Genomic DNA, 22,228 nt, shown 5'->3' with positions numbered 1-22,228 from the left:
CCTGTACCAAATCTTAGCAGCTGCTGGGATGAGGATGCGCTGCCAGAAGACCGGGCTTAGGACTTCAGGTTTGCGTGTCACTTCTGTGTGGGTTGATCTAACCACATTTCTGTGTGATGCTTCGTTCTCCTGCCGCTCATTCTGCGTCCCCCCACCCCTCCCACCTCCCACAGGATGATGAGCTCTGTGACTCAGCTGCTTCTTAGGACATCTGAGCAGCTTTTTTTCGCTCCCCCGCCCCGCCTCCCTGGGCTAGAACCACACTCAGGAGATACATAACCAAAATTCTTCTTTTTATTGTCTTGCCTTTTGATCCCTGTGAGTCCTCTCCCTCCCTTGAAAAAAATGAAAGTGAGTTGCTCAGTGATGCTGGACTGTGCGACCCCATGGACTGTAGCTTGCCAGGCTCCTCTATGCATGGGGATTCTCCAGGCAAGAATCCTGGAGTGAGTTGCCATGCCCTTCTCCAGGGGATCTTCCCGACCTAAGGATCAAACCTGGGTTTCCTGCATTGCAGGCAGATTCTTTACCAGCTGAGCCACCTGGAAAGCCCACCCTTGGATCCATGCAAATAGGCAGCCCCCTGTTCACAAATGTTGATGGTGGAAAGAGTTTCTTCTCTGGCCTCTGACTTCGGTAAAAGACACTGATTAATCCTGTGGGCTAAAGAGAGGATATTGGAAAGGAAGCGTGAAGACAGATGCCAGTATTTTGGTCAACTGTGTTATCCGCTGCAGTTTATACCCTTCCTCTTAGAGATGTCCCAGGAGTGATGACAGCCCCGAAGCCCCTGGAACCTCTGTCGCTGTAGCCCGGCTGGCATCATGAGAATTTGCTGAGCTTTCCTGGGGGATGGGTGTACACTTACTGCAGGGCTGACCCAGCCTTTCTGCCCAGGACTCCTGATTTCCCCTGATTCCCTGGCGGAAGCTGCATCCTTTCTCAGGGATCCATCCACTTCCTCTCCAACCAGCCTCTGACCTCTCTCCCCCCATCTTTGACCTGGCATCTGCAAGACTCGAAGTCCCTCCCTTGGCATTCGCTCCTTAACCGTTGGCTTAAAAAGCCCGTCTCATCTCTCTTTCTTGAACTCACTGCCGGGCCAGTTGTGAGACTAGAGCTGGGATGGAGGCTTAGTTTGGGAAGCTGCCCACAGGGACCTCAGACCACATGATGCACTGTGCGCGGGGAAGCGGGGTGTCTCCCCCAACCCCACTCTTGGGGTCCCTCTGCCACCGTGCTATTTCCTTCTCCTCTGCCATCTTCTAAAACCTCTTCTTTCCACTTTTTCTCCCTTTCTCATCTCTTCTTTTACTCTCTCTTTCTAGCTGTGCTGTTTCATCTTTGTCCTGTTTCTCTGGCCCACTATATTTTTTGTACCCCATCATTACTTAGTGAGTTACCACCAGATCCCTGACCTGTCTGCCTCCTGCCTGAATCGTCTGCCCCACGGCCCAATTTCTGCCTGACCTTACCTAGAATCTGGGATTTGCTCTTCCCTGGCATCTTGGTGTGTGAACAGAGTATTTTTTTCCCTTGGGACAGCCTCTCAGCTCCGCAGGGCCCCTTATAAACTGCAGCGGATGACACAGTCGACCAAAATACACAGCATCATCAACATCCTTAGAATCCGCCTCACCTTTTGGGAATGCGTGTCTCTGCCTGTGGGACTTTCCTCCTGGCCTGGAGGCCTGCGGGTGTGGCATCTCCACTCACAGGCTAACCCAGGGTCTGCAGGGCATGGCCCGAAGCCAGCCATCTCTCTGAGCTTAGTCATAGGCTTGGGGCCATGGCGGGTTTGTGTCACTGTGAATTTTGCTTTCTTGGAGCCAATGCCATTCTCTCAATTCATCCCACCCTCTCCTTCCCCCACTGTGTCCACAGGTCTGTTTCCTGTGTCTATTCAAGTGGGACCACGGGTGAGTGGCGTCTGTCCCCAAGGGTCTGACAGTCGCGTGGGGTTTTCTAACCCCCGGGCATTGCATCCCACTTCTGCAGTGTACTGTGCTCTCAGCTGGGACGTGCCTGCCTGTTGGAGGGCGCTTATCCTCATGGGGAAGAGAACGGGGCTTTTACATCGGCTAATCAGACAGGAGGAAACCAGAATTGGGGAGGCCCAGGGCGTGGCTTGTCTCCAATCGCTGGACCCTGTTCTGCAATCAGGGGAGCTGTTTGCAGATGGGTGTTCTTCTGCTCTCTCACTCTTCCGATGACAAATGGCTTCTGGGAAATAGTGAAGTGAAGGAAGTGAGGCCGGGGCTGAGGCCTCTGGGGGCTGCTCTCTGCACCTGAATTCCCAGCAGAGTTTATCCAAGTATTTGTACTGGAGCTTAAGTCCTTTCTGGACGTCCCTGGTGGCTCCGTGGTAAAGAAACCATCTGCTTTGCAGGAGATGCCGGAGACATGGGTTTGATACCTGGGTCGGGAAGATCCCCTGGAGAAGGGCATGGCAGCCCACTCCAGTTTTCTTGCTTGGAGAATCCCATGGACAGAGGAGCCTGGTGGGCTACAGTCCACAGGGTTGGAAAGAGTTGGACACAACTGAAGCGACTGAGCAGTAATTCTTTCTGTGATATTTTCTTTACATATAAAGTTGGGTTATGACCTACTTTACAAGGCTTTTCTGAAAAATGATAATAATGCTTAGTGTTTATCAGTGCTTCATGTCTGCCAAGCATTTCAGTTCAGTTCAGTCTCTCACCTGTGTCTGACTGCAGCACCATGGACTGCAGCACTCCAGGCTTCCCTGTCCATCACCAACTCCCGGAGCTTACTCAAACTCATGTTCATCAAGTCGGTGATGCCATCCAACCATCTCATCCTCTGTCATGCCCTTCTCCTCCTGCCTTCAATCTTTCCCAGCATCAGGGTCTTTTCAAATAAGTCAGTTCTTCGCATCAGGTGGCTGAACTATTGGAGCTTCAACATTAGTCCTTTCAATGAACGCCCAGGGCTGATCTCCTTTAGAATGGACTGATTGGATCTCCTTGCAGTCCAAGGCACTCTCAAGAGTCTTCTCCAACACCACTGTTCAAAAGCATCAATTCTTCGGCACTCAGCTTTCTTCACAGTCCAACTCTCACATCCATACATGACCACTGGAAAAACCATAGCCTTGACTAGACGGACCTTTGTTGGCAAAGTAATGTCTCTGCTTTTGAATATGCTGTCTAGGTTGGTCATAACTTTTCTTCCAAGGAGTAAGCGTCTTTTAATTTCATGGCTGCAGTCACCATCTGCAGTGATTTTAGAGCCCCCCAAAATAAAGTCTGACTCTGTTTCCACTGTTTCCCCATCTATTTGCCATGAAGTGATGGGACCAGATGCCATGATCTTTGTTTTCTGAATGTTGAGCTTTAAGCCAACTTTTTCACTCTCCTCTTTCACTTTCATCAAGAGACTTTTTAGTTCCTCCTCACTTTCTGCCATAAGGGTCCCATTACTCTCCCCATTTTACAGAGGCAGAAACTGAGGCCTGGAAAGGTTAGACAGTTTGTGGCCACACAGTCAGTAAGGGGCCAGAACTGGGAATAGAACTCAGGCCCCTGACCCAGAGTCTGGGCTTACATTCTCCGTGAGTGTGAAGATGCTTTGCACTCTGCCTGGCACATAGTGGAGCCTCAGGGAAGTTAGTTAAATACACGTTAATGGATTTTGGTGACCATTTGTGGAACAGAGTTGGTGGACGTTTCCGGAGTCTGATTGGGGTGGGATGTCTGGGGCCCTGGGGAAGAAGGATACCGGTGGGAGAGGGCAGAGGTGAGTCAGCCAGAGCGAGGCACCCGCTTCGCTCTTCTTCTCACAGCCTCTCCCTTCCACCCTCCCGCCATGCAGGGTGATGTGAGCAGAGCCCAGGAATGCCTTATGTGGATCGGCAGAACCGAATCTGTGGGTTTCTGGACATCGAGGAGAATGAGAACAGCGGCAAGTTTCTGCGGAGGTACTTCATTCTGGACACGCAGGCCAACTGCCTGCTCTGGTACATGGACAACCCCCAGGTGAGAGGTGGCATGGGAGGGCACAGGTGGCTGCCCCGTCATCACTGGGGGGTCCTCTCTCTTGGGCAGTAGCCTACTGATTGGAAGGGAGGGGAAAAAATCCCACAACACACACACACACCACACACACCCACAACACACACACACAACACACACACACAACAAACATGCACATATAACACACACAACGCACATACAACACAACACACAACACAATACACATGTAACACAACACACATGTAACACACAACATACAAATACAACATACAAATAAAACACAACATACAACATACACATATAACACACAATACATACAGTACACACAATGTAACACACAACATACACACAACACACACAACATACAAATACAACACACCACACACACCACACAATACACACACCACACAATACACACAACATATATGTAACACACCACACACCACACACACAACACATACAATGTATACACAAAACACAAGCAACACACACACACAACACATACAATGTACACACACAACACACACAACACACATCACATATATCACACACACAACACACACATGCAACACACAACATACATACAACACACTCCACACAAACATATAAATACAATACAACACACATAACACAACATACACAACACACGCAACATACATATGCAACACAGACAACACACTCCACACACACAACACGCACGCACATATACATGCACAAGAAGCCACCCCAGATTGTAGAAAAGGAAGCTCGTCTCTCCTGCCCCATGGGGATCTGGTGTCTTTTCTCACCATCAGTAATTTTTTTAAATTTCAATACATTTTATTTAATTATAACTCTATATAGTTTAGTTTTTAATGATGGCTATCATTACAACTGGCTTGCAGATTTCCAGAAATGTAACAGCTGACTCCCGTGAGCCAGTGTGAACTGACTCTGTCACAACTATGAAGTAGGTATTGTTATCATCTGTTTTACAGATGAGAAGATAGAGCTTCAGAGAGATTATCTGCTCTTTTTAAAAAATTAGTCTCTATTAGAGTATAGCTGCTTTACAACGTTTCTCAGTTTCTGTTGTACAGCAAAGTGAATGAGCCGTACGTATACCTGTGTCCCCTCTTTCTTGGATTTCCTTCCCATTTAGGTCACCACAGAGCATTAAGTTGTGGTCCAGTGGTTAAAACTCCGAGCTACCAATGCCGGGGGGTGCAGGTTCAATCCCGGCTGGGGAACTAGGATCTAGCATGCCATGCAGTACAGCCAAAAGATTAAAATTTTTTTTAATTAAGTTAATTAAAACTTGAAAAAGAGAAAGGATGCAGGAATTTCACCCTTGCAGAAGTCCAGTAGAGGCTGGCAGGGCTGGATGCTGGCTCTGGGCAGCGCTTCCTCTTTCCTCTCGGCAAGGCTGAGTCTCGTGGCCACTCCCGCTCTTCCAGTCTGGGGCCCCGCCCCAGCAGAGAATGTGACCTGGCTCCCTGAACTGGACAAAGGTTGGACCTGTTTGGATCCTGGGTGGGAGGTGACTCTGGGGGCCATCCAGTTTGCCACAGATGAGAAACGGAGGCTCACATTGGGACTGCCTTTGGCAAGCACACAGCGGAACTGGGTGCCTGGCTCGGGGTTCTGTGGGGGTCAGGCACCGAGACGGCGCCTGAGGCTCTTTAGTGCTGTGCCCGGAATCCCTCGAGTCATCACTAGTCTGGGAAAAAGTTGCCCTGCTCCTGACTGGGGATCTCAGGTCTTTTTTTTCTGGCCCCATGAGTGCTCTTGGCTCTTTCCTTCCTGCTGCGCTGGATGGGATGGGGCCCCAGAGCCTGGCATGGCCCCTGGACCCGGCAAGGTCATGGCTCACGGCCGTGTTGGGGTTGGGGGCTGGCATGCGGCTGAGGGTCGGCTCTCGTTCAGAGATTTGGGAAGAGGAGAGGCTGAGTGTTAGGGGAAGGCTTTGTGCCGTAAGATGTGAAAGTGCAAAATATCCGGGGGCTCACCCACTAGAGACCTTTGGCATGTGTCCTGTGGATCCGATGGCTGAGAGAAAACGCTATAGATACGGACAACCTACTCAGGTCACTGCCACCAGCTGCCTTTTCCCGGAAAGTTATTGTTGCTCAGTCACTCAGTTGTGTCCGACTCTTTTGCAGCCCCATGGACTGTAACCTGCCAGGGTCCCCTGCCCATGGGACTTCCTAGGCAAGAATACTGGAGTGGGTTGCCATTTCCTCCTCCAGAGGATCTTCTTGACCCAGGCATCAAACCCGTGTCTTCTGGCCTTGGCAGGCGGATTCTTAACCGCTGAGCCACCTGGGAAGCCCCTTTCAGGGAAAGACTTAAATAGAACCCCGTGGTTCACCCACATCCCTGGTAGCCCTTCTGTGGGTGTCTTTCACTTAAAATGCTGAGCGTGCAGAGTGAAACCCACACACAATCTCTCCCATTCTGGGTGGATTAGGAATGCTGGCCTCCTAGGATGTGTTGGTCTTGGGTTTGCCTTCGGGTTCTTCTGCACCATTTTCCCAGCATTGCTCTGCACGGGTGCCCACGGCTGGGGCAACATGTCCGCTGGGAAAGGAAGTAGCATTTAAGGTGCTGCCTCCCCACCATGAGAGGGATTGCAATCAAGTCTTGGATGCCAGTAGACTTGGCTTCTGACGGGCCAGGCCTGAGCCCTGGGCTGGGGTCTCTGGGTCTTATCCTTCCCCTTTTCTCTCTTTGTGTACCTTCTGCTCACCTGTCTTATTAGCTCAGGGGATTAGCTCTTGCTTTCTGCTAGGACTGTTTTTAACCCGAATTCATGTGCTTGGGTGGGGTGGGAGGGAGGCTTAAGAGGGAGGGGCTGTATGTATGCTTATAGCTGATTCATGTTGTTGTATGGCGGAAACCAACACACCATTGTAAAGCAATTATCCTCCAATTAAAAACAAATGAAAAAAAAAATTCAGGTGCTAAGGGAATCCTGCCCAGCTCTCTTCCCCTGAGAGTGGATGGATTACCCAGGACCACCGGGTCACCATCTCAGATCTGGACTGTTGCCAGTGCTCAAGAGTTCCCTGGCTCTGTGCTGCCCTCTGATCGGCTGTCTGTGGTTCTAGAACCTACAATTCCCTGGGATGCTATGCCTCGGGCCTCCTTGCCAGGGTCTCTGGGGTCCACCTCTGAGGCTCTTCCCACCCTGCTCAGGGCAGCCTCCTGAGCCTCTCTGACCCCCTGCACTGTCAGGATGCTCTCTGTGATACAGCCTTCTTCGAGTCTGGATTGCAAATAGAGCTTGTGGTCCCTTCTCGGGATTCTTTACATTTTCCGTGGAAGCAGAGGTTTCAGCTGGCTGGCAGATGCCTAAAAAAGGAGAGACTTGCTGTGACATAGCAATAGTTCAGAACATCGTACTTCAGTTGTTAGCTTTAGCCCTTCATTTGTGTTAATGGCCAGACAGCTATCCTCTCTAAAAGCTAGATCTTTCTGTAAGCTATAAAATAGTAGAGTGAGCATTTATTGCTATGTGCCAGGCACTATTCTAAGGACTTCTTTGTTTTTTTTTTTTTTTTTTCCTTTGAGTATATGCATGATCTTCGGCTTCCCTGGTGGCTCAGATGTAAAGAATCCATCTGTAATACAGGAGACCTAGGTTTGATCCCTGGGTTGAGAAGATGCTCTGGAGAAGGGAATGGCTACCCACTCCAGTATTCTTGCCTGGAGAATTCCATTGACAAAGGAGCATGGCGGGCTACATGTAGACCATGGGGTCACAAAGGGTCAGACACAACTGAGCAACCGACATGTAAATACATGGTTTTATTGCATAATAGTTTGTAGACATTTTGGATACAAGTACTCTAGGACCTTTTCCAACAGTAATATTTAGAAAAATGTTTTTATTGTCTTTGCCTCACTCTCAGACTTATACTTTTATTTCTTAAATTTTATTGGTGTATAATTGATTTATAATGTTGTGTTAGTTTCAGGTATATAGCAAAGCGAGTCAGTTTTATATATATATATATATACATGTATCCACTCTTTTTTAAGATTCTTCTTCCATACAGGGTCATTGGGTTTTCATTTCATTCTGACAGGTCTAGTTGGCAGGCATCACTGTCCTCATTCTAAAGGTGGGGTGGGTGAGGCAGAGAGGGGAGGAAGTTTGCCCATGGTTATGTCATAAGAAAGTGGCTGAGCCGGGATCCTAACCCCGGCTATCTGACACCAGCTCCCCTGCTATTATGGCCGAGGCAGTCACCTTAGTGTTGCTTGGGAGGAAGGAGAGCTTGCAAACGTGAGTCTCTGATTGAGATAAAGAAGGCCAGGACACTTTCAGGGCTGGGAGGTCCTAGAGGGCATGTGCTTGTCTGGCTTTTGATCCCCAGTGTCCAGTATTTGATAAATGTGAGCTCATTGAATGAATGAATGAATGAACGAGGCTGTTAAAGAGATGCCTTTGTGAAATGGAGAGTGTCCAACACTGCTCTCCTGGGCCTGGGACGAGAGCCTGTACCAAGCGAAAGCTCTGCAGAGTGAGGTGAAGCAGAGAGCAGGGGGTCAGAGAGAGGGGTGGAAGGTGATCCCCAAGAGCAAACCTGGGTAAGGTTGGTCCTTCCCTGTGGAGAGGGACACTGGGGAACCTGTGTCGTCACTGAACGTCTTAAGTTTATAGGGAAAAGGAGACACCTACTATAATGGTTTCGGTATTTAATAAGCTGGGTTTTTTTTTTTTTCTGAACCCAAGTCTCTGATCTATGCCTGTTTAAACCCCTTGGAAGTCTCTGGGAGCCTGTTTTTACTACCGCTGCTACCAGTATCACTGGCTGCAGGTATGGTATATTCACTGAGTGGGTGTGGTATACCAGCCATTGTGCAAAATGCTTTGCATGTTATCTCGTTAAGGTCCTCTCAGTAATCCTGGGACCTGGGAAATCTAGCATTTCCTCTTCAAGGTGCAGAGATGGTCAACAGCTTTGTTCAAGGTCATGCAGGTGGTAAACACAGAGCCAGGTCTGTCTCACTCCAGTGTCTACCCTCTTCACCTTTTTAAACAATATTAATTTGGCTGCATGAGATCTTTCAGTTGCGGCATGCAGGCTCTTTGTTGTGGCATGCAGGATCTAGTTCCCTGCCCAGGCTTTCTGCGTTGGGAGCTCAGAGTTTTAACCACTGGACCACCAAGGACCACCACTGGTCCCTGTATTCTTCACCTTTGTCCTCCTCTTTCCTCCTGATACATGTGCTCAACCCCATGTTGATGTGGAGGCGATGACGTGGAGGGGAATTCAGAGAGGTCTTTGCCACCAGAAAACTTCAGATTTTGTTGGCAAAATGAAAACAGCATACATAAAACTACAGTGGTAAAAATGCCAACCCGTCTTTCCAACAAGGTAGCATGTCATCAGACTTCCCTGGTGACTCAGACGGTAAAGAATCTGCCTGCAATGAAAGAGACCTAGGTTCCATCGCTGGGTTAGAAAGATCCCCTGGAGAAGGGAATGGCAACCCACTCCAATGTTCTTGCCTGGAGAATTCCATGGACAGAGAAGCCTGGCGAGCTATATAGTCCATGGAGTTGCAAAGAGTCGGACACAACTGAGTTACACACACACACACATGCACACGCACGCACACACACACACACACACCATGTCGTTAAAGTTGAACAGCCCAGATGCCACTAGTTTGGGTGCAGGAGAAGGAGCTGCAGTTTTCCTCTGTGCTGCTGGTCCAGGGAAGATGGAGGGCCTGGAGGTGGAGTCTCGGATGGATGGGCCTGGGAGACGAGAGATCAAGGATCAGGTTCTGACTCTGGCCCTGAGGTGTTTTGTATGTTAGGCAAGTCATCGTGGGCCCTTTGGGTGATCCTTAACCTGGCCTTTCACCCTTCCATTTCCTAAGGGACTGCGACTAGAGCGGGATCTTTGAAATTCAGCATCATTATTTATCACATATTTGCTAAATATGCCCCATATGCCAGGCACCAGCCTAGATGCTGACGCTGCAACTGTGCCTAAGACAGAGTCTGGGCCTTTTGTGCAGCTTGCACTGTAGGTGAGGAGACAGGATTAGATGAAATTGAGGCAGGGAGAAAACTGCTGGGCCCCCCTTCATGGAGGGGTGGCTTAGATCCAGGTCTGCAAGGATGAGTGAGGTTAGAGTCGTAATTGCTACAGGTGATGCACATTTGTTGTGCATTTTGCAGGTTGAAGTGTTTTCACTTAACAGTAGCCTGGAGCGCTGCAGTCCATGGGGTCGCAAAGAGTCAGACACGACTTAGCGACTGAACAGCAACAATCTCGTTTGATTGCTGTGCACCCTGTCTGGAGCAGAGCCAAAGTGGATAAGGAAACAAGGGGACAAGGAAACAGTGCCACTATAGAGCAGGGGTGGCACCCAGGAGGAAAGGCGAGCTTGCCTGCCTCAAGGGTGTTCAGGGTTCTGAATTCCCCAGAAGACCAGGACTCACCGAAGCTAGGATTCGTAGCAAGCTCTTTATTAAGAAGAGAGCTGGCAACAGGACAGGGAATGGGAGGGAGCAGATAGGGCCAGCGCTCCCGCAGAAGTTGGCAAACGATGGGCTTAGCCTTATGCTCTGGGGGACTCGAAGTTGTCCCAAGGGGGTTGGCTTCCGCATCCCCCAGGGTGGACTGTCAGGGTTCCGGCCCTCTGCAGGTGGACAGAATGGATCCAGTAGCTGGATCTGAGGACAGCCCTCAGATGCAAAACAGAGATAGGAGGCCATCGCTGCATCTGCTGGGGAGGGTTGGTCGTGGGTGTGTGTTCGGTGGGTATGTGTGCCAGACCAGATACAGCCTTGAGTGCCTGATAAAGAGTCTAGAATCTGTGTGCTGAAGTATGCAATCAAGTTGCTTTTAACTCCAGACAGAGGTGGCACCAAACAGGTAGAGGATGAAACCCATTAGCTCTAAAGGACCCTATAAATGGAAAGTTTCAATAGTATTGATTATGGCCCCTGACTTGGTTCATGCATTTAAAAATCAATCTGCTGACAACGTCAAGGACACAGATAATGCCTGAATAGGGACAGACATTGGCTGGATTTCCTGTCAAACATTGCACTGAAGTCATGGCAGGTGTATTTTACTTTAACGTTGATCCCTATCATGACAGAAAAGGAGAAGTTCCTTCGTTAGGCTGCTCTACTCTGTTACCGACTGAGTAACCAGCTCTGTTTCAGTTGCGTGGCAACACTTACATTCTTGTGATGCCCATTTGGATAAGTAATTGGGAGACTAAATTATATGGCCCCAAACAAAGGATAAATCGAAGCATGAAAACAGTATTATTGCACTTAGACAGTTGTTCCTGTCAGATTTACTCCATAGATTGTGTTTTCTCTTTTTTGCCAAAAAATAGGCAGATGCTTTTATTTTCCAAAGGCCATGATGTGAATTGTGGATCACCATAGTATCCAAAAAGATGACATCTCTCTTGGTAACTCTTGGACCCTGATAAAAGCCCTTTGCTTTTTTTTTTTTTGAAGCTGAAAGCAGTTCTTTCCTTTGAAAGGGACGGAGAGCTTTAGCTGTATTGACATAAAGATGGATATTTGGCAGCATTTTAGTAGAAAGAATATGAAAGAGTGGTAGAAAATGATATTAACATGTACTATGGCATGAACAATAATTTTGTCTTAAAGGCTAGGCAAAATTGCCATGTTTAAAAACTTGTGCTTTCTGTATCAGAATCCTCCTTGAGCAAAATTTCGCTGAAATCCAACAATATTAAAAAGATTTTGGGGGAGTATACTATTTTATTAACATTTAATTTCTTTACCGAGAGTTCAAGTATGTACTCACCTTATGTTCAGATTTTTGAAATGAACGTAAAATGGAGCAACAGCTTTAAGGTTGCGGTGTACTGAATGCCGCATAGCATACTCACCAAGGATGCAATCTAGGGGAGTGCTGTAACTATGCACTTAGGAGCCCAAGTACAGGGAACAGCCCTGGAATCTGAGGAAAAATCCACCATTCAAGACTGAACAGAGGCTCTTGGTTGCTAACAGAGTCTCTCCTTGACTTCAGACTTGACACAAACCGAGGGAGTCTGTCAGGGTACAAATCCCACTGGATTCAGGACGAGCAGTAACAGGACAGATTGGTTCATGCCAGTTCGGATTGAGGGGGTGGCTGGAGTCTGGGAAACGTTGCAGTTCAAGGCCGGGAATGGTAGATGGGAACAGCCGTTCTTCTGAGCGTTGCTGATTTCAAACAAGTTCAAACAATGTTTAAAAGATTTTGGGGGAATTTGCTGTCTGTCCAGTGGTTAGGACTCAGTGCTTTCACTGCTGTGGGCCCGGGTTTGATCCCTCGTAGGGGAACTAGGGTCCCTCCAGGGATTTTATGCGGCTTGGCCAAAGACTTTTGCACGATATGCTGAACCTATGATAATGCCAAGAACCAGGAAGATAACTTGCTTTTAAAAATGGTCAGTACACACACATGGTATATAATTCAAAATCTGGGAGAACTGATTTAATGAGACCAGTTTCTCCCTCCCACTCCTGGCCCCCAGTCACGTGTCCCGCTCACCAGAGGCGGCCAGTGTTTCCACATTCTTGTGTGTCTGTCTAGAAATATTCTCAGCATATAACTTTCGTGGTGTAACTTTCACATCTGCAGAAATTTGGGGGACAGAGTGTTTTTAATGCATGGATTTTATGTAATTGGTATATTAACTATCCATGTAAACACATGATTTCAAGGGTTAAGTGGAATTTCTGGCATGCTTTTGTCCATTCTGGGTTAGAGTAAGAATGCAGAATTCCTTTGGAGGAAAAAAAAAATTCCCCAAAGAAGATTTCAAGCAACAGATCTCTCTTTTTTTTTTTTTTCCCACCAAAAAGCAAATTCTGCTTAGGGTAAATTATTACGAAGTTGGTGTTTTAAGAATTAAAATAGTGTAGGGACTTTTTGAGACTTAGCATAGAATACTGTAAGTGCGCTGTGTGCTTTCTTGTTAATGTTAGTCATTTAGAAAGCTTCTTGTTTTTATAACAAGATGTGCTTTGTTTAAATTAAAAAGAAGTAAAAACTAAGAAGCACTTTGGGATAATCGTGTTAGTCGTTTGCATTCAATTCAGTTCAGTCGCTCAGTTGTGTTCAACTCTTTGCAACCCCATGGACATAGCACACCAGGCTTCCCTGTCCATCACCAATTCCCGAAGCCAGCTAAAACTCATGCCCATCCAGTCAGTGATGCCATCCAACCATCTCATCCTCTGTCATCCCCTTTTCCTCCTGCCCTCAATCTTTCCCAGCATCAGGGTCTTTTCGAAAGAGTCAGCTTTTTGCATCAGGTGGCCAAAGTATTGGAGTTTCAGCTTCAACATCAGTCCTTCCAATGAATATTCAGGACTGATTTCCTTTAGGATGGACTGGTTGGATCTCTTTGCTGTCCAAGGGACTCTCAAGAGTCTTCTCCAACACCACAGTTCAAAAGCATCAATTCTTCAGTGCTCAACTTTCTTTATAGTCCAACTCTCATGTCCATACATGACTACTGGAAAAAGCATAGGTTTGACTAGATGGACCTTTGTTGGCAAAGTAATGTCTTTGCTTTTTAATATGCTGTCTAGGTTGGTCATAGCTTTTCTTCCAAGGAGCAGGCATCTTTTAATTTCGTGGCTGCAGCCACCATCTGCAGTGATTTTGGAGCCCCCCAAAATAAAGTCTGACACTGTTTCCATGGTTTCCCATCTGTTTGCAATGAAGTGATGGGACCGGATGCCATGATCTTAGTTTTCTGAATGTTGAGTTTTAAGCCAACTTTTTCACTCTTTTCTTTCACTTTCATCAAGAGGTTCTTTAGTTCTTTGCTTTCTGCCATAAGGGTGGTGTGATCTGTATATCTGAGGTTATTGATATTTCTCCCTGCAATCTTCATTCCAGCTTGTGCTTCATCCAGCCCAGCATTTTGCATGATATACTCTGCCTATAAGTTAAATAAGCAGGGTGACAATATACAGCCAATATATTCCTTTCCCTATTTAGAACCAGTCTGTTGTTCCATGTCCAGTTCTAACTGTTGCTTCTTTACCTGCATACAGATTTCTCAGGAGGCAGGTCAGGTGGTCTGGTATTCCCATCTCTTGAAGAATTTTCCACAGTTTGTTGTGATCCACCCAGTCAAAGGCTTTGGCCTGGCCAATAAAGCAGAAGTAGATGTTTTCCTGGAACTCTCTTGCATTTTCAATGATCCAACGGATATTGGCAGTTTGATCTCTGGTTCCAAAGAATGTTCAAACTACTGCACAATTGCGCTCATCTCACATGCTAGCAAAGTAGTTTGCATTTAGCAACTGAAGAGACAGAAGCTATGAAGCTTAACAGAGGTTTTACTAATGTAGAACCGTGGTGATGACTGTTCTTAGTTTTCTTAAAATTTGTTTTTGGTTATATTGTTGTCAGGTTTTGCTTTAGATTGCTTTAGATTCAGCATTTGTTTAGTGTATCTGTTGTACACATCTGTTGTTTTGTATAGTATGTTTATTTATATACAAACAAATTATATTTTTTATTATTTTTTAAAATGCCTCTAACACAAAGCAGGTGATTTCGCCTTTGTGAGAAGTGCTGCATATCAGATTTTGCTTCAGAATCCATTGTGTTAGTTACATCAGCCAAGCACAGGACAACTTGATGAACTCATTAAGCTGTGTGTTAGGAAAAAAACATCCCCTTTTCTGAGCCTCTGTTACCTCTAGCTCTGACATTGTTGCTGTGAAGATAAATGAATAGGAGAGTGCTCCGACAAACTCTAAAGCACTACTTTAGAGATGCTACTTGTTCAAGTTTGTTCTGCCAGTGACGTCAGGATGTACAGGGAAGTGGGAGGGCCTGGGATTGAGGATAACAGTGAGGAATTTGTCCCAAACCTTCCCGCGGTGTCTGAAGGGGGTGGTGTAGGGGGAACAGAGAGGAGGGGTCAGATCTGAAGGCTGTCTGAAGCAAGTCGGTGGCAAGCTTGGTGACTGACCCAAGGGTGAAGTAGAACATTCAGCGGTATGTTACCCAGTTGAGTGGGGGAGAATGCGGAGTGGCTGATGGATGTGAGGAAGTTGGGAAGAGAACCATTTAGAGGGAGAGGGGATGTGATGATGGAGTTTGAGGCAAATGGGCTGGAGGCTGAGTTGAGCAAAGGGACAAGGAGACAGCGTGTCGAGTTGAAGGTTTTGGCACCATGTCCGTGGCCATCAGTCGGCGTCTTGGAGCTTGAACGTGTCCAGGGGATTAAATAGAGCCCAGGCCTTCGACCAAGTCTGAGGTCACTATGACCAGCCTTGGAAGAGGGAAGTGAGGAGCTGGGGGTTGTGGTGGCCAAGAGACTGATACTTCATGACGTCCATCCTGGCTGAACTGGGGCTGGTTTGTGTCCACTAGAAAGAGACAGCCAGATAAGAGCATGAAAGCCTTGCCCCAGTGCAGCCATTTACGACACATGATTGACTTTTTATTTTTACTATTTTTTAAAATTCAAATCTACTTATTTTTAAATGGAGGATAATTGCTTTACGATTGTGTTGGTTTCTGACATATATCAACATGAATCAGCCATTGGTGTGCATATGTCCCCTCCCTTTAGGATTGACTTTTTAAAAAATGCTTTTTTGGTTGCACTGGGTCTCAGCTATGACATGTGGGATCTAGTTCCCTGACCAGGTATCAAACCCGGGCCTCCTGCATTGGGAGCTCACAATCTTAGCCCCTGGACTACCGGGGAAGTTCCAGGAGTGTCTTTTATTGAAGGGACAGATTGAATGCATATTTGATCTGGAGAATGGAGAGAGTAGCTTTTCACCTTTCCTCACAGCGTTCTCGTTTGGGCTTCCCTGGTGGTTCAAATGGTAAAGAATCCGCCTGCAAGGCAAGAGATGCAGTTTCGATCCCTGGGTCGGGAAGATCCCCTGGAGGAGGGTGTGGCAACCCACTCCAGTATTCTTGCCTGGAGAATCCCATGGACAGAGGAGCCTGGTGGGCTATAGTCCATGCGGTTGCAAAGAATCGGACAGGACTGCGTATCTAAGTCAAATTGGTACCAGCAGCTGGAACTCCCAAGTGAGGGGAAGACATGTATTGGTCTCAGAGCATCTGGTAGAGCATCTGGTAAAGCATCGCCCACCCACCTACCCACCCAGAGCTTGGGAGTATCTTGCTTACTTTCCTTTGGGTCATTCTCATGCCAGGCCAAGGCTGGGATGTGGACAGAGGGGATTAGGGTCTCCCCTCCCTCTGTTCCCATCACACCACCCTGCTTACTTAGCAAGTCTTGCTGTTCCGAGTGTCTGTGTCTGGCCTTGGCTGCTGGTGTTTCGAGTTGTGGTTTCAGTCCGTGGGCGGCCTTGGTGGCTCGTGCCCAGGCTGTGGAATTCCATGTCCACCCCTTCCTCCTCCCTAGGTAACCCTGGGCCAGCTGGTCCTGTCTGCCAGGCACCCGGGAAGCACAGAAGAGAAGGCGAGACTGGCTAGCATCTCTCCTTCCCTTTGCTCACTCTCTGAGTCCTGGTCTTTTGGAGTTTGGCATCCAAGAGCCAGTTTGACTAGTTCCTGCCCTGCCTAGTTTGGGCAGCTGTTTAGGGCCTCTTGGTGTAACCTTGCTGGTCCTGCTCTTGTGTTTACCTTTCGGTGATAATCAACTTGTAGATGCTGAGCAGGTCCTGGTCGATGTGAAGAACTGTCTTATGGGAGGTGACCTGGTATAAAAGATGGTGCATGGGGTTTGAGAACCAGGCAGGGTTGGGTTGGAATCTACACGAGACTTCTGTGGGACCTGGTTAGCAACTTGCTTCACCTGCTCCATCCTGAGTTTCCTCATCTGTGAAATGGGATTGTCAGGGTGATGTGAAGTGACCTCGCGCAGCAAGCCTGGTGCATAACAGACTCAAAATATTTGTCAGTTTCGCCTTCCTTTCTCTGGCTGTGCTTGACCCCAGGAGTAAGGGGCTCTGTCTGTTTTTCTTCACTTGACTCCTTGGGGAAGTCATTTCCCCAAGGTGAGGCTTGGAGGGCTCCTGGTGAATGACCAGGCAGCCACAGAACCTTCTAGCGCTGACATTCCCTGAATTTAGGAATCTGGAGATGGGTCTTCTGGTCATTTCTGTGTTCCCGTTACTCTCACTAGAGGATGGGGACATTTTTCTCTTTTGAGAAGCAGCATGGCTTCTAGAAAAAAAGGCTCCCCCGGGAGGTACGCCCCATCTCTGTGGGCACCTCCATTCCTTCCTTGGTGTTCAGCCTCCCGCTTCCCACTCTTGGTAGTGGGTGCTCCCTTTGGGACCTTGGAGGCAGGAGAACCCTTAAGCAGAGAGCAAAGGTTGGCGGAGTCTTCATGAAACCATCTGGCTTCAATAGGAATGTGCCCTGTGCCCTACATTGTTCCAGAAAATTCAGAAGCCCCAGAAATGTACAAGCTGCTCCTGACTCCTAGACATCCAGCGGGGCCCTGAGATCTACCCCCAACCCCACTCTGCCTGCGGCCTCAGCTTCTTCCTCTTCCCCCTTGGTGCTGCTGCAGCCACAGGGTGACTCTCTGGGCCAGCTGGGTGTGGCCTCTCTCCCCAGCTGCCTGGGCTCCAGTGCAGAGTCAGCAGGCTGGGTGGCGTCTGCAGCAGGGGTAGGGGTGGGGAGGAGGAGGGGGTACTTAGACCTGGCGTTGCGGTGGGATCTCCTGCGAGCTTAGAAACCTGTCGCTACCAGGGCCCCTACCCTTTATGTTAAAACCCTGGGAGGAAGCACAGGCATTGAAGTGAAAGTTGCTTAGTCGTGTCCGATTCTTTGTGACCCCCTGGACTATGTAGTCCATGGGATTCTCCAGGCCTGAATACCAGAGTGGGTAGCCTTACCCTTCTCCAGGGGATCTTCCCAACCCAGGGATTGAACCCAGGTCTCCCACATGGCAGGCGGATTCTTTGCCAGCTGAGCCACAAGCACGGGCATTACTTATGGACAAATCTCCCCTGCTGATCCACGCAGGCAGCCTCCCCATCAGCCTCTGTCTTTACTCCTGTCTGCTCAGAGGCCCCTGGTCCCCTCCCTAGTTCCTTCCTCAGCTCCTTCCCCCAAGTCCTTGGCCCCCTCCTACTCCAGGCTGTCTCCTTTCATACCTCCTGCACCCAGTTCCTATCCGCAGGAACCGCCCCCCCCCAGCCCCCCGCCCAGAACAGGGGAACTGTAGACTCAAGTGACAGCCAAGTTCGAACTTGAATGTGTCTTCCCAAGGACACAGTGTTTCCCAGTGGAGAGAAGCTGTTCAGGTCATCTAGTGTCATATGAGTGTGTGCGTGCGTGCTCAGTCGCTCGGTTGTATCTGACTCTTTGCGACCCCATGGACTGTAGCCCACCAGGCTCCTTTGTCCCTGGGATTCTCCAGGCAGGAATACAGGAGTGCCATTTCCTCCTCCAGGGGATCTTCCCAACTTAAGGGCTGGTTTGGGAACTTAACCACCATGCAAATTGTGTTTTCATTTAAAAATCAAAGAGTCTCCTGGGTAGAGGAAGAAGATACTACTCTTGTCCTCAGTGTGCTTAAAATCTAGCAAGAAGAGATTTAAAGGCATAGTAAAATACCCTCCAGTATAAAACTCAGGGCTGGGGGATTCCCTGGTGGGCTGGTGGTTAATTTAGTGCGTCCACTGCCAGGGGCACAGGTTCTATCTCTGATTGAGGAACTAAGATCCCTCAAGCCACCAGGCATAGCCAAAAAAAAAAAAAAAAAAAAAAAAAATCCAGGGCTAGATTTTGTCCTGTAAACCAATTGTTCTCAAACTTGGGCCCATTGAGGGATCACTTGGGGACATTTAAAAAAATGTGCATGTTCTGGGAATTCCTTTGGTGGTCTAGTGGGCTGTCACTGCTGAGGGCCTGGGGTTGAGTTCCTGGTTGGGGAACCAAAATCCAACAAGCCATGTGGCAAACAACTCTAGCACGTTCTGACTGCCTTCCAGTTGATTTTGATTCAGTGTTTTTCGGGTGGGTCTTTTAAAACAAGCTCCCCAGGAGAGGGTGACGTGCATGAGTTCAGGGAGGGGGCAGGCAGGCTGCTGTCAGATGATGCTGGGATGTGCTGCAATGTGGCTTCGTGAAGGCGGGGCCTCCCGAACCTCCCCTGGAGGAGACGGTGTGTCCGCAGGTGGGCTCTGACACCCGGCCCTCCCCAGGTGCAGGCTCCCAGCGTTCCTGTCCTGACATCTGGCTGCTCGGCTCAGGCAGCTGGCACAGTCCTCCTGGACCTGGAAGTGTCTGGCCTGGAGCTGCCACTCTGGCAGTGAGCTGTCACCGTTCATCTCCGAGGTCCAGCGATCGGAGCAGACACTGCGCCGTCAGTCTGGATCAAGCCTCGGTGATCCTGGGTGATCCTGTTTTCCCCCCGTCACTCACTTCCCCCTGGGTGAGGAGCACAGTTGGGGGCGGAGCAGGGGGGGAACTGCGTTCTCAGACATGCGTCAGATTTTCCTGGCCTCTGGTGGTGCAGGGAGGTGCCTGTGATCCGAGGAGCAGGCAGGCAGAGGGAGGACCGTGGTGAGGGGCTGGGGACACCTCCACCCTGGGCTCACTGGGCTGAGAGAACGACTGTGTCCTCTTCAAAGCCAGAGAGCTGAGGGCAGCCGGGGCTGAGGGTGGACCGCCCTCCCTCCGGAGGGAGATGAAGTCGTTGCAGTGGGATGGGTTCATATCTGGCAGGACGTGTGGGTTTGTGTCTTGAGTGGCTCCCTCAAATCCCACTTGATCGCTCATAATTCCAGCTAGGGCTCTGGAGGCCTCCAGCTGTGGTCTGGGGTGAGGAGACTGAGTTGGGCAAGAACGGCTCCGAGACTTGGCGTCTGCGTCTGGTAATTAGCGCCGCTGGTCGGGGATGGAAGCTGCCCTGGGCCGGACTCCGCTGTTTACCCTTATGTAACTCTCACAACCAGCCCAGGAAACAGGACTGATGAGCCCCGTCTTCTAGGTAGAGGAACTTGCCTGCGGGCCTAGGACAGTGATGTCTCAGCTAGAATTCCAGCCACTTAAGTTAGAAACGGCAGTGTGCTGCTTCTAGGGCTTTGGGGTGAAGTCAGGAGAAGCCGAGCCAGGTGTGTGACCTCGGGCAGATCCCCTCAACACACGACTCACTTCCCTCAAGTACACAGCAGGGGCTGGGTGTGGGCCAGGCAGCCAGTGTCCACAGTGGCCGGTGGCGGGGTGTGTCCCCAGGGCTGTGCAGATGCAGCCAGCTGTGGGCGGCCTCTCTCTGCAGAGCTGTCTGCCTTGGGTGGCTCACAGCCTTCTCAGAGGCACTGTCAGCTGCTTACTGGCCTTTTGGGGTGCTGTGTTCCTTTTTTGGAATCAGATTTAGGGGGTATAGATTTCCTTGGTCGCTCAGATGGTAAAGAATCTGCCTGCAATGTGGGAGATCTGGGTTTGATCCCTGGGTGGGGAAGATCCCTTGGAGGAGGGCACAGCTATCCACTCCAGTGTTCTTGCCTGGAGAATCCCATGGACAGAGGAACCTGGAGAGGCTACAGTCCATGGTGTTGCAAAGAGTCAGACACGACAGAGTGACTAACACTTAGGGGTACTAGGCCTATCTGTTGTTACCCAATAGAGAGTTTTCTTTAAACAACAACAACAACAACAAAACAATGCAGTCATTATGTAGTTTAAAAAATGTGTAAATCCAGTCGTCCATATTCAAAATGCTGATTCAGATACTCAAGGGCAGCTTTTAGACTTACGGCCTCATTTTCAAAAGAGAGATGTCGTTTCTGGGTCTCTTTCTCTAAATTTCTAGGGCTCTGAGAATCCTTTTATTGCGGTTTTATCTCCATCCATTTTCTTATGAATAGGAAGCTTCACACACTGCCTTACTTCAGGTGATACCTATGAATTTAGGTTGTTGGACTTGGAAGGACTCTTCCCTGCTATCTAAGATATTTCTTAAGGGCAGTCTCCCGGAATGACAAGTCATCCCACTGTTGACCCTTTAGGAAATTTGCTAGATAGTGAAGGACCGGGAAGCCTGGCGTGCTGCTGTCTTTGGGGTTGCAAAGAGTTGGACATGACTGAGTGACTGAACAGTGATCTGCAACCATTATCCTAGGTTTGCCTTTGTTTATTGCTTTGAGATGACCCCAGGTCTTCAAAATGGGGGCTCCCAGGTTATTCTTTGAGGCTTATGGCAATAGTTTAAGAGGTCACCAGGAGCTGAGGTCCCGTGCGAGTGGATTCGCCAAGTTATATGTGAGAAACTCCATAGCTGTGATTTCTAACGATGGCTGTTTCTTTGGTACGCTCCCACCCCTGTGTTTCCATCCCTTCATTTCTGACAGTGGAGAAGTTAAGAGAGCCAAGAGACTGTGTCAGGGTAGAATGTTGCCAGACAAGGTGCCTGTTTCTTGATGTTTTAATAATGCATTTATTTTTTTATGCTGTACAGATATCATTCCATTTTAGTACTTAAAACTGCCCTTTGAAATAGACTGAAGAACTATGTTTTTCTTTCCTCCCCCCCATATTGTGTTACTCTGTACCATATTTATTAAGAAGAGAATTTGAAGTGTCATCAAATAAGATAAAGTCAACAGGGATATCAGAGCAGTCAGGACAATATATATTTTAATATATATATATATATATATAACTAGCTAACACTTGTTCAGAGTCATATAGATGACTGTATAACTCTAAACAGAGACAATTCTAAGTGTCTTTTTAAAAGTATTTATTTATTTTATTTATTGGGCTGTGCCAGGTCTTAGTTGTGGCACGAGAGATCTTTAGTTGTGGCACTCAGGATCTTTTTCTTCTTTAGTTGTGGCACGTGGGATCAGTTTCCTGACCAGGGCTCGAAAGACTCCTGCATTGGGAGCATGGAGTCTTAGCCACCAGGGAAGTTCCCGCAAGTGGTCTTAAGTCTATTAACTCATCCTTAGAACTGTCTGGTGAGGTAGGTACTATTATGATCCCTGTTTTTACAGAAGGGAAAACTGAGGCTTAGAGATGAAGGAACTTATTCACAAAGTGGTGGATCCCCCACTTTTAACCACTGTCCTAGAATACCTCTCTAAAATAAATGAGGCTAAGGGAAATGTTAAGTCCACATACCGTGGCAAGAATGATCACTGTGGTGAGGTGAAAAAAGGTAAGTGACTAGAGAACACACTTATGGGGAGATGGTGGGGGAGGAATAGTTAGGGAGTTTGGGAAGGACATGTACACACTGCTGTATTTAAAATGGATAATCAACAAGGACCTACT

The 22,228-nt window shown here is 48.4% G+C and overlaps 1 protein-coding gene across 4 annotated transcripts in view; it reads left to right on the top strand.

Annotated features, from left to right (window-relative positions):
- Positions 1-22,228, top strand: part of PLEKHA2 (pleckstrin homology domain containing A2) — a 64,602-nt gene that overhangs the window by 9,791 nt on the left and 32,583 nt on the right. For all 4 annotated transcript variants that reach the window (XM_018041997.1, XM_018041994.1, XM_018041996.1 and 1 more), the window contains exon 2: positions 3,835-3,998. In XM_018041997.1, the coding sequence (XP_017897486.1) occupies positions 3,858-3,998 (141 nt within the window). In that variant the 5' untranslated portion in view covers positions 3,835-3,857. The remainder of the gene's footprint in view (positions 1-3,834; positions 3,999-22,228) is intronic.

The sequence above is a fragment of the Capra hircus genome, chromosome 27, assembly GCF_001704415.2.
Source record: "Capra hircus breed San Clemente chromosome 27, ASM170441v1, whole genome shotgun sequence".
NCBI classification, from domain to species: Eukaryota; Metazoa; Chordata; class Mammalia; order Artiodactyla; family Bovidae; genus Capra; species Capra hircus.
Note: the sequence above shows the minus strand (reverse complement) of the source record. Positions and strands in the feature narration are given on the sequence as shown.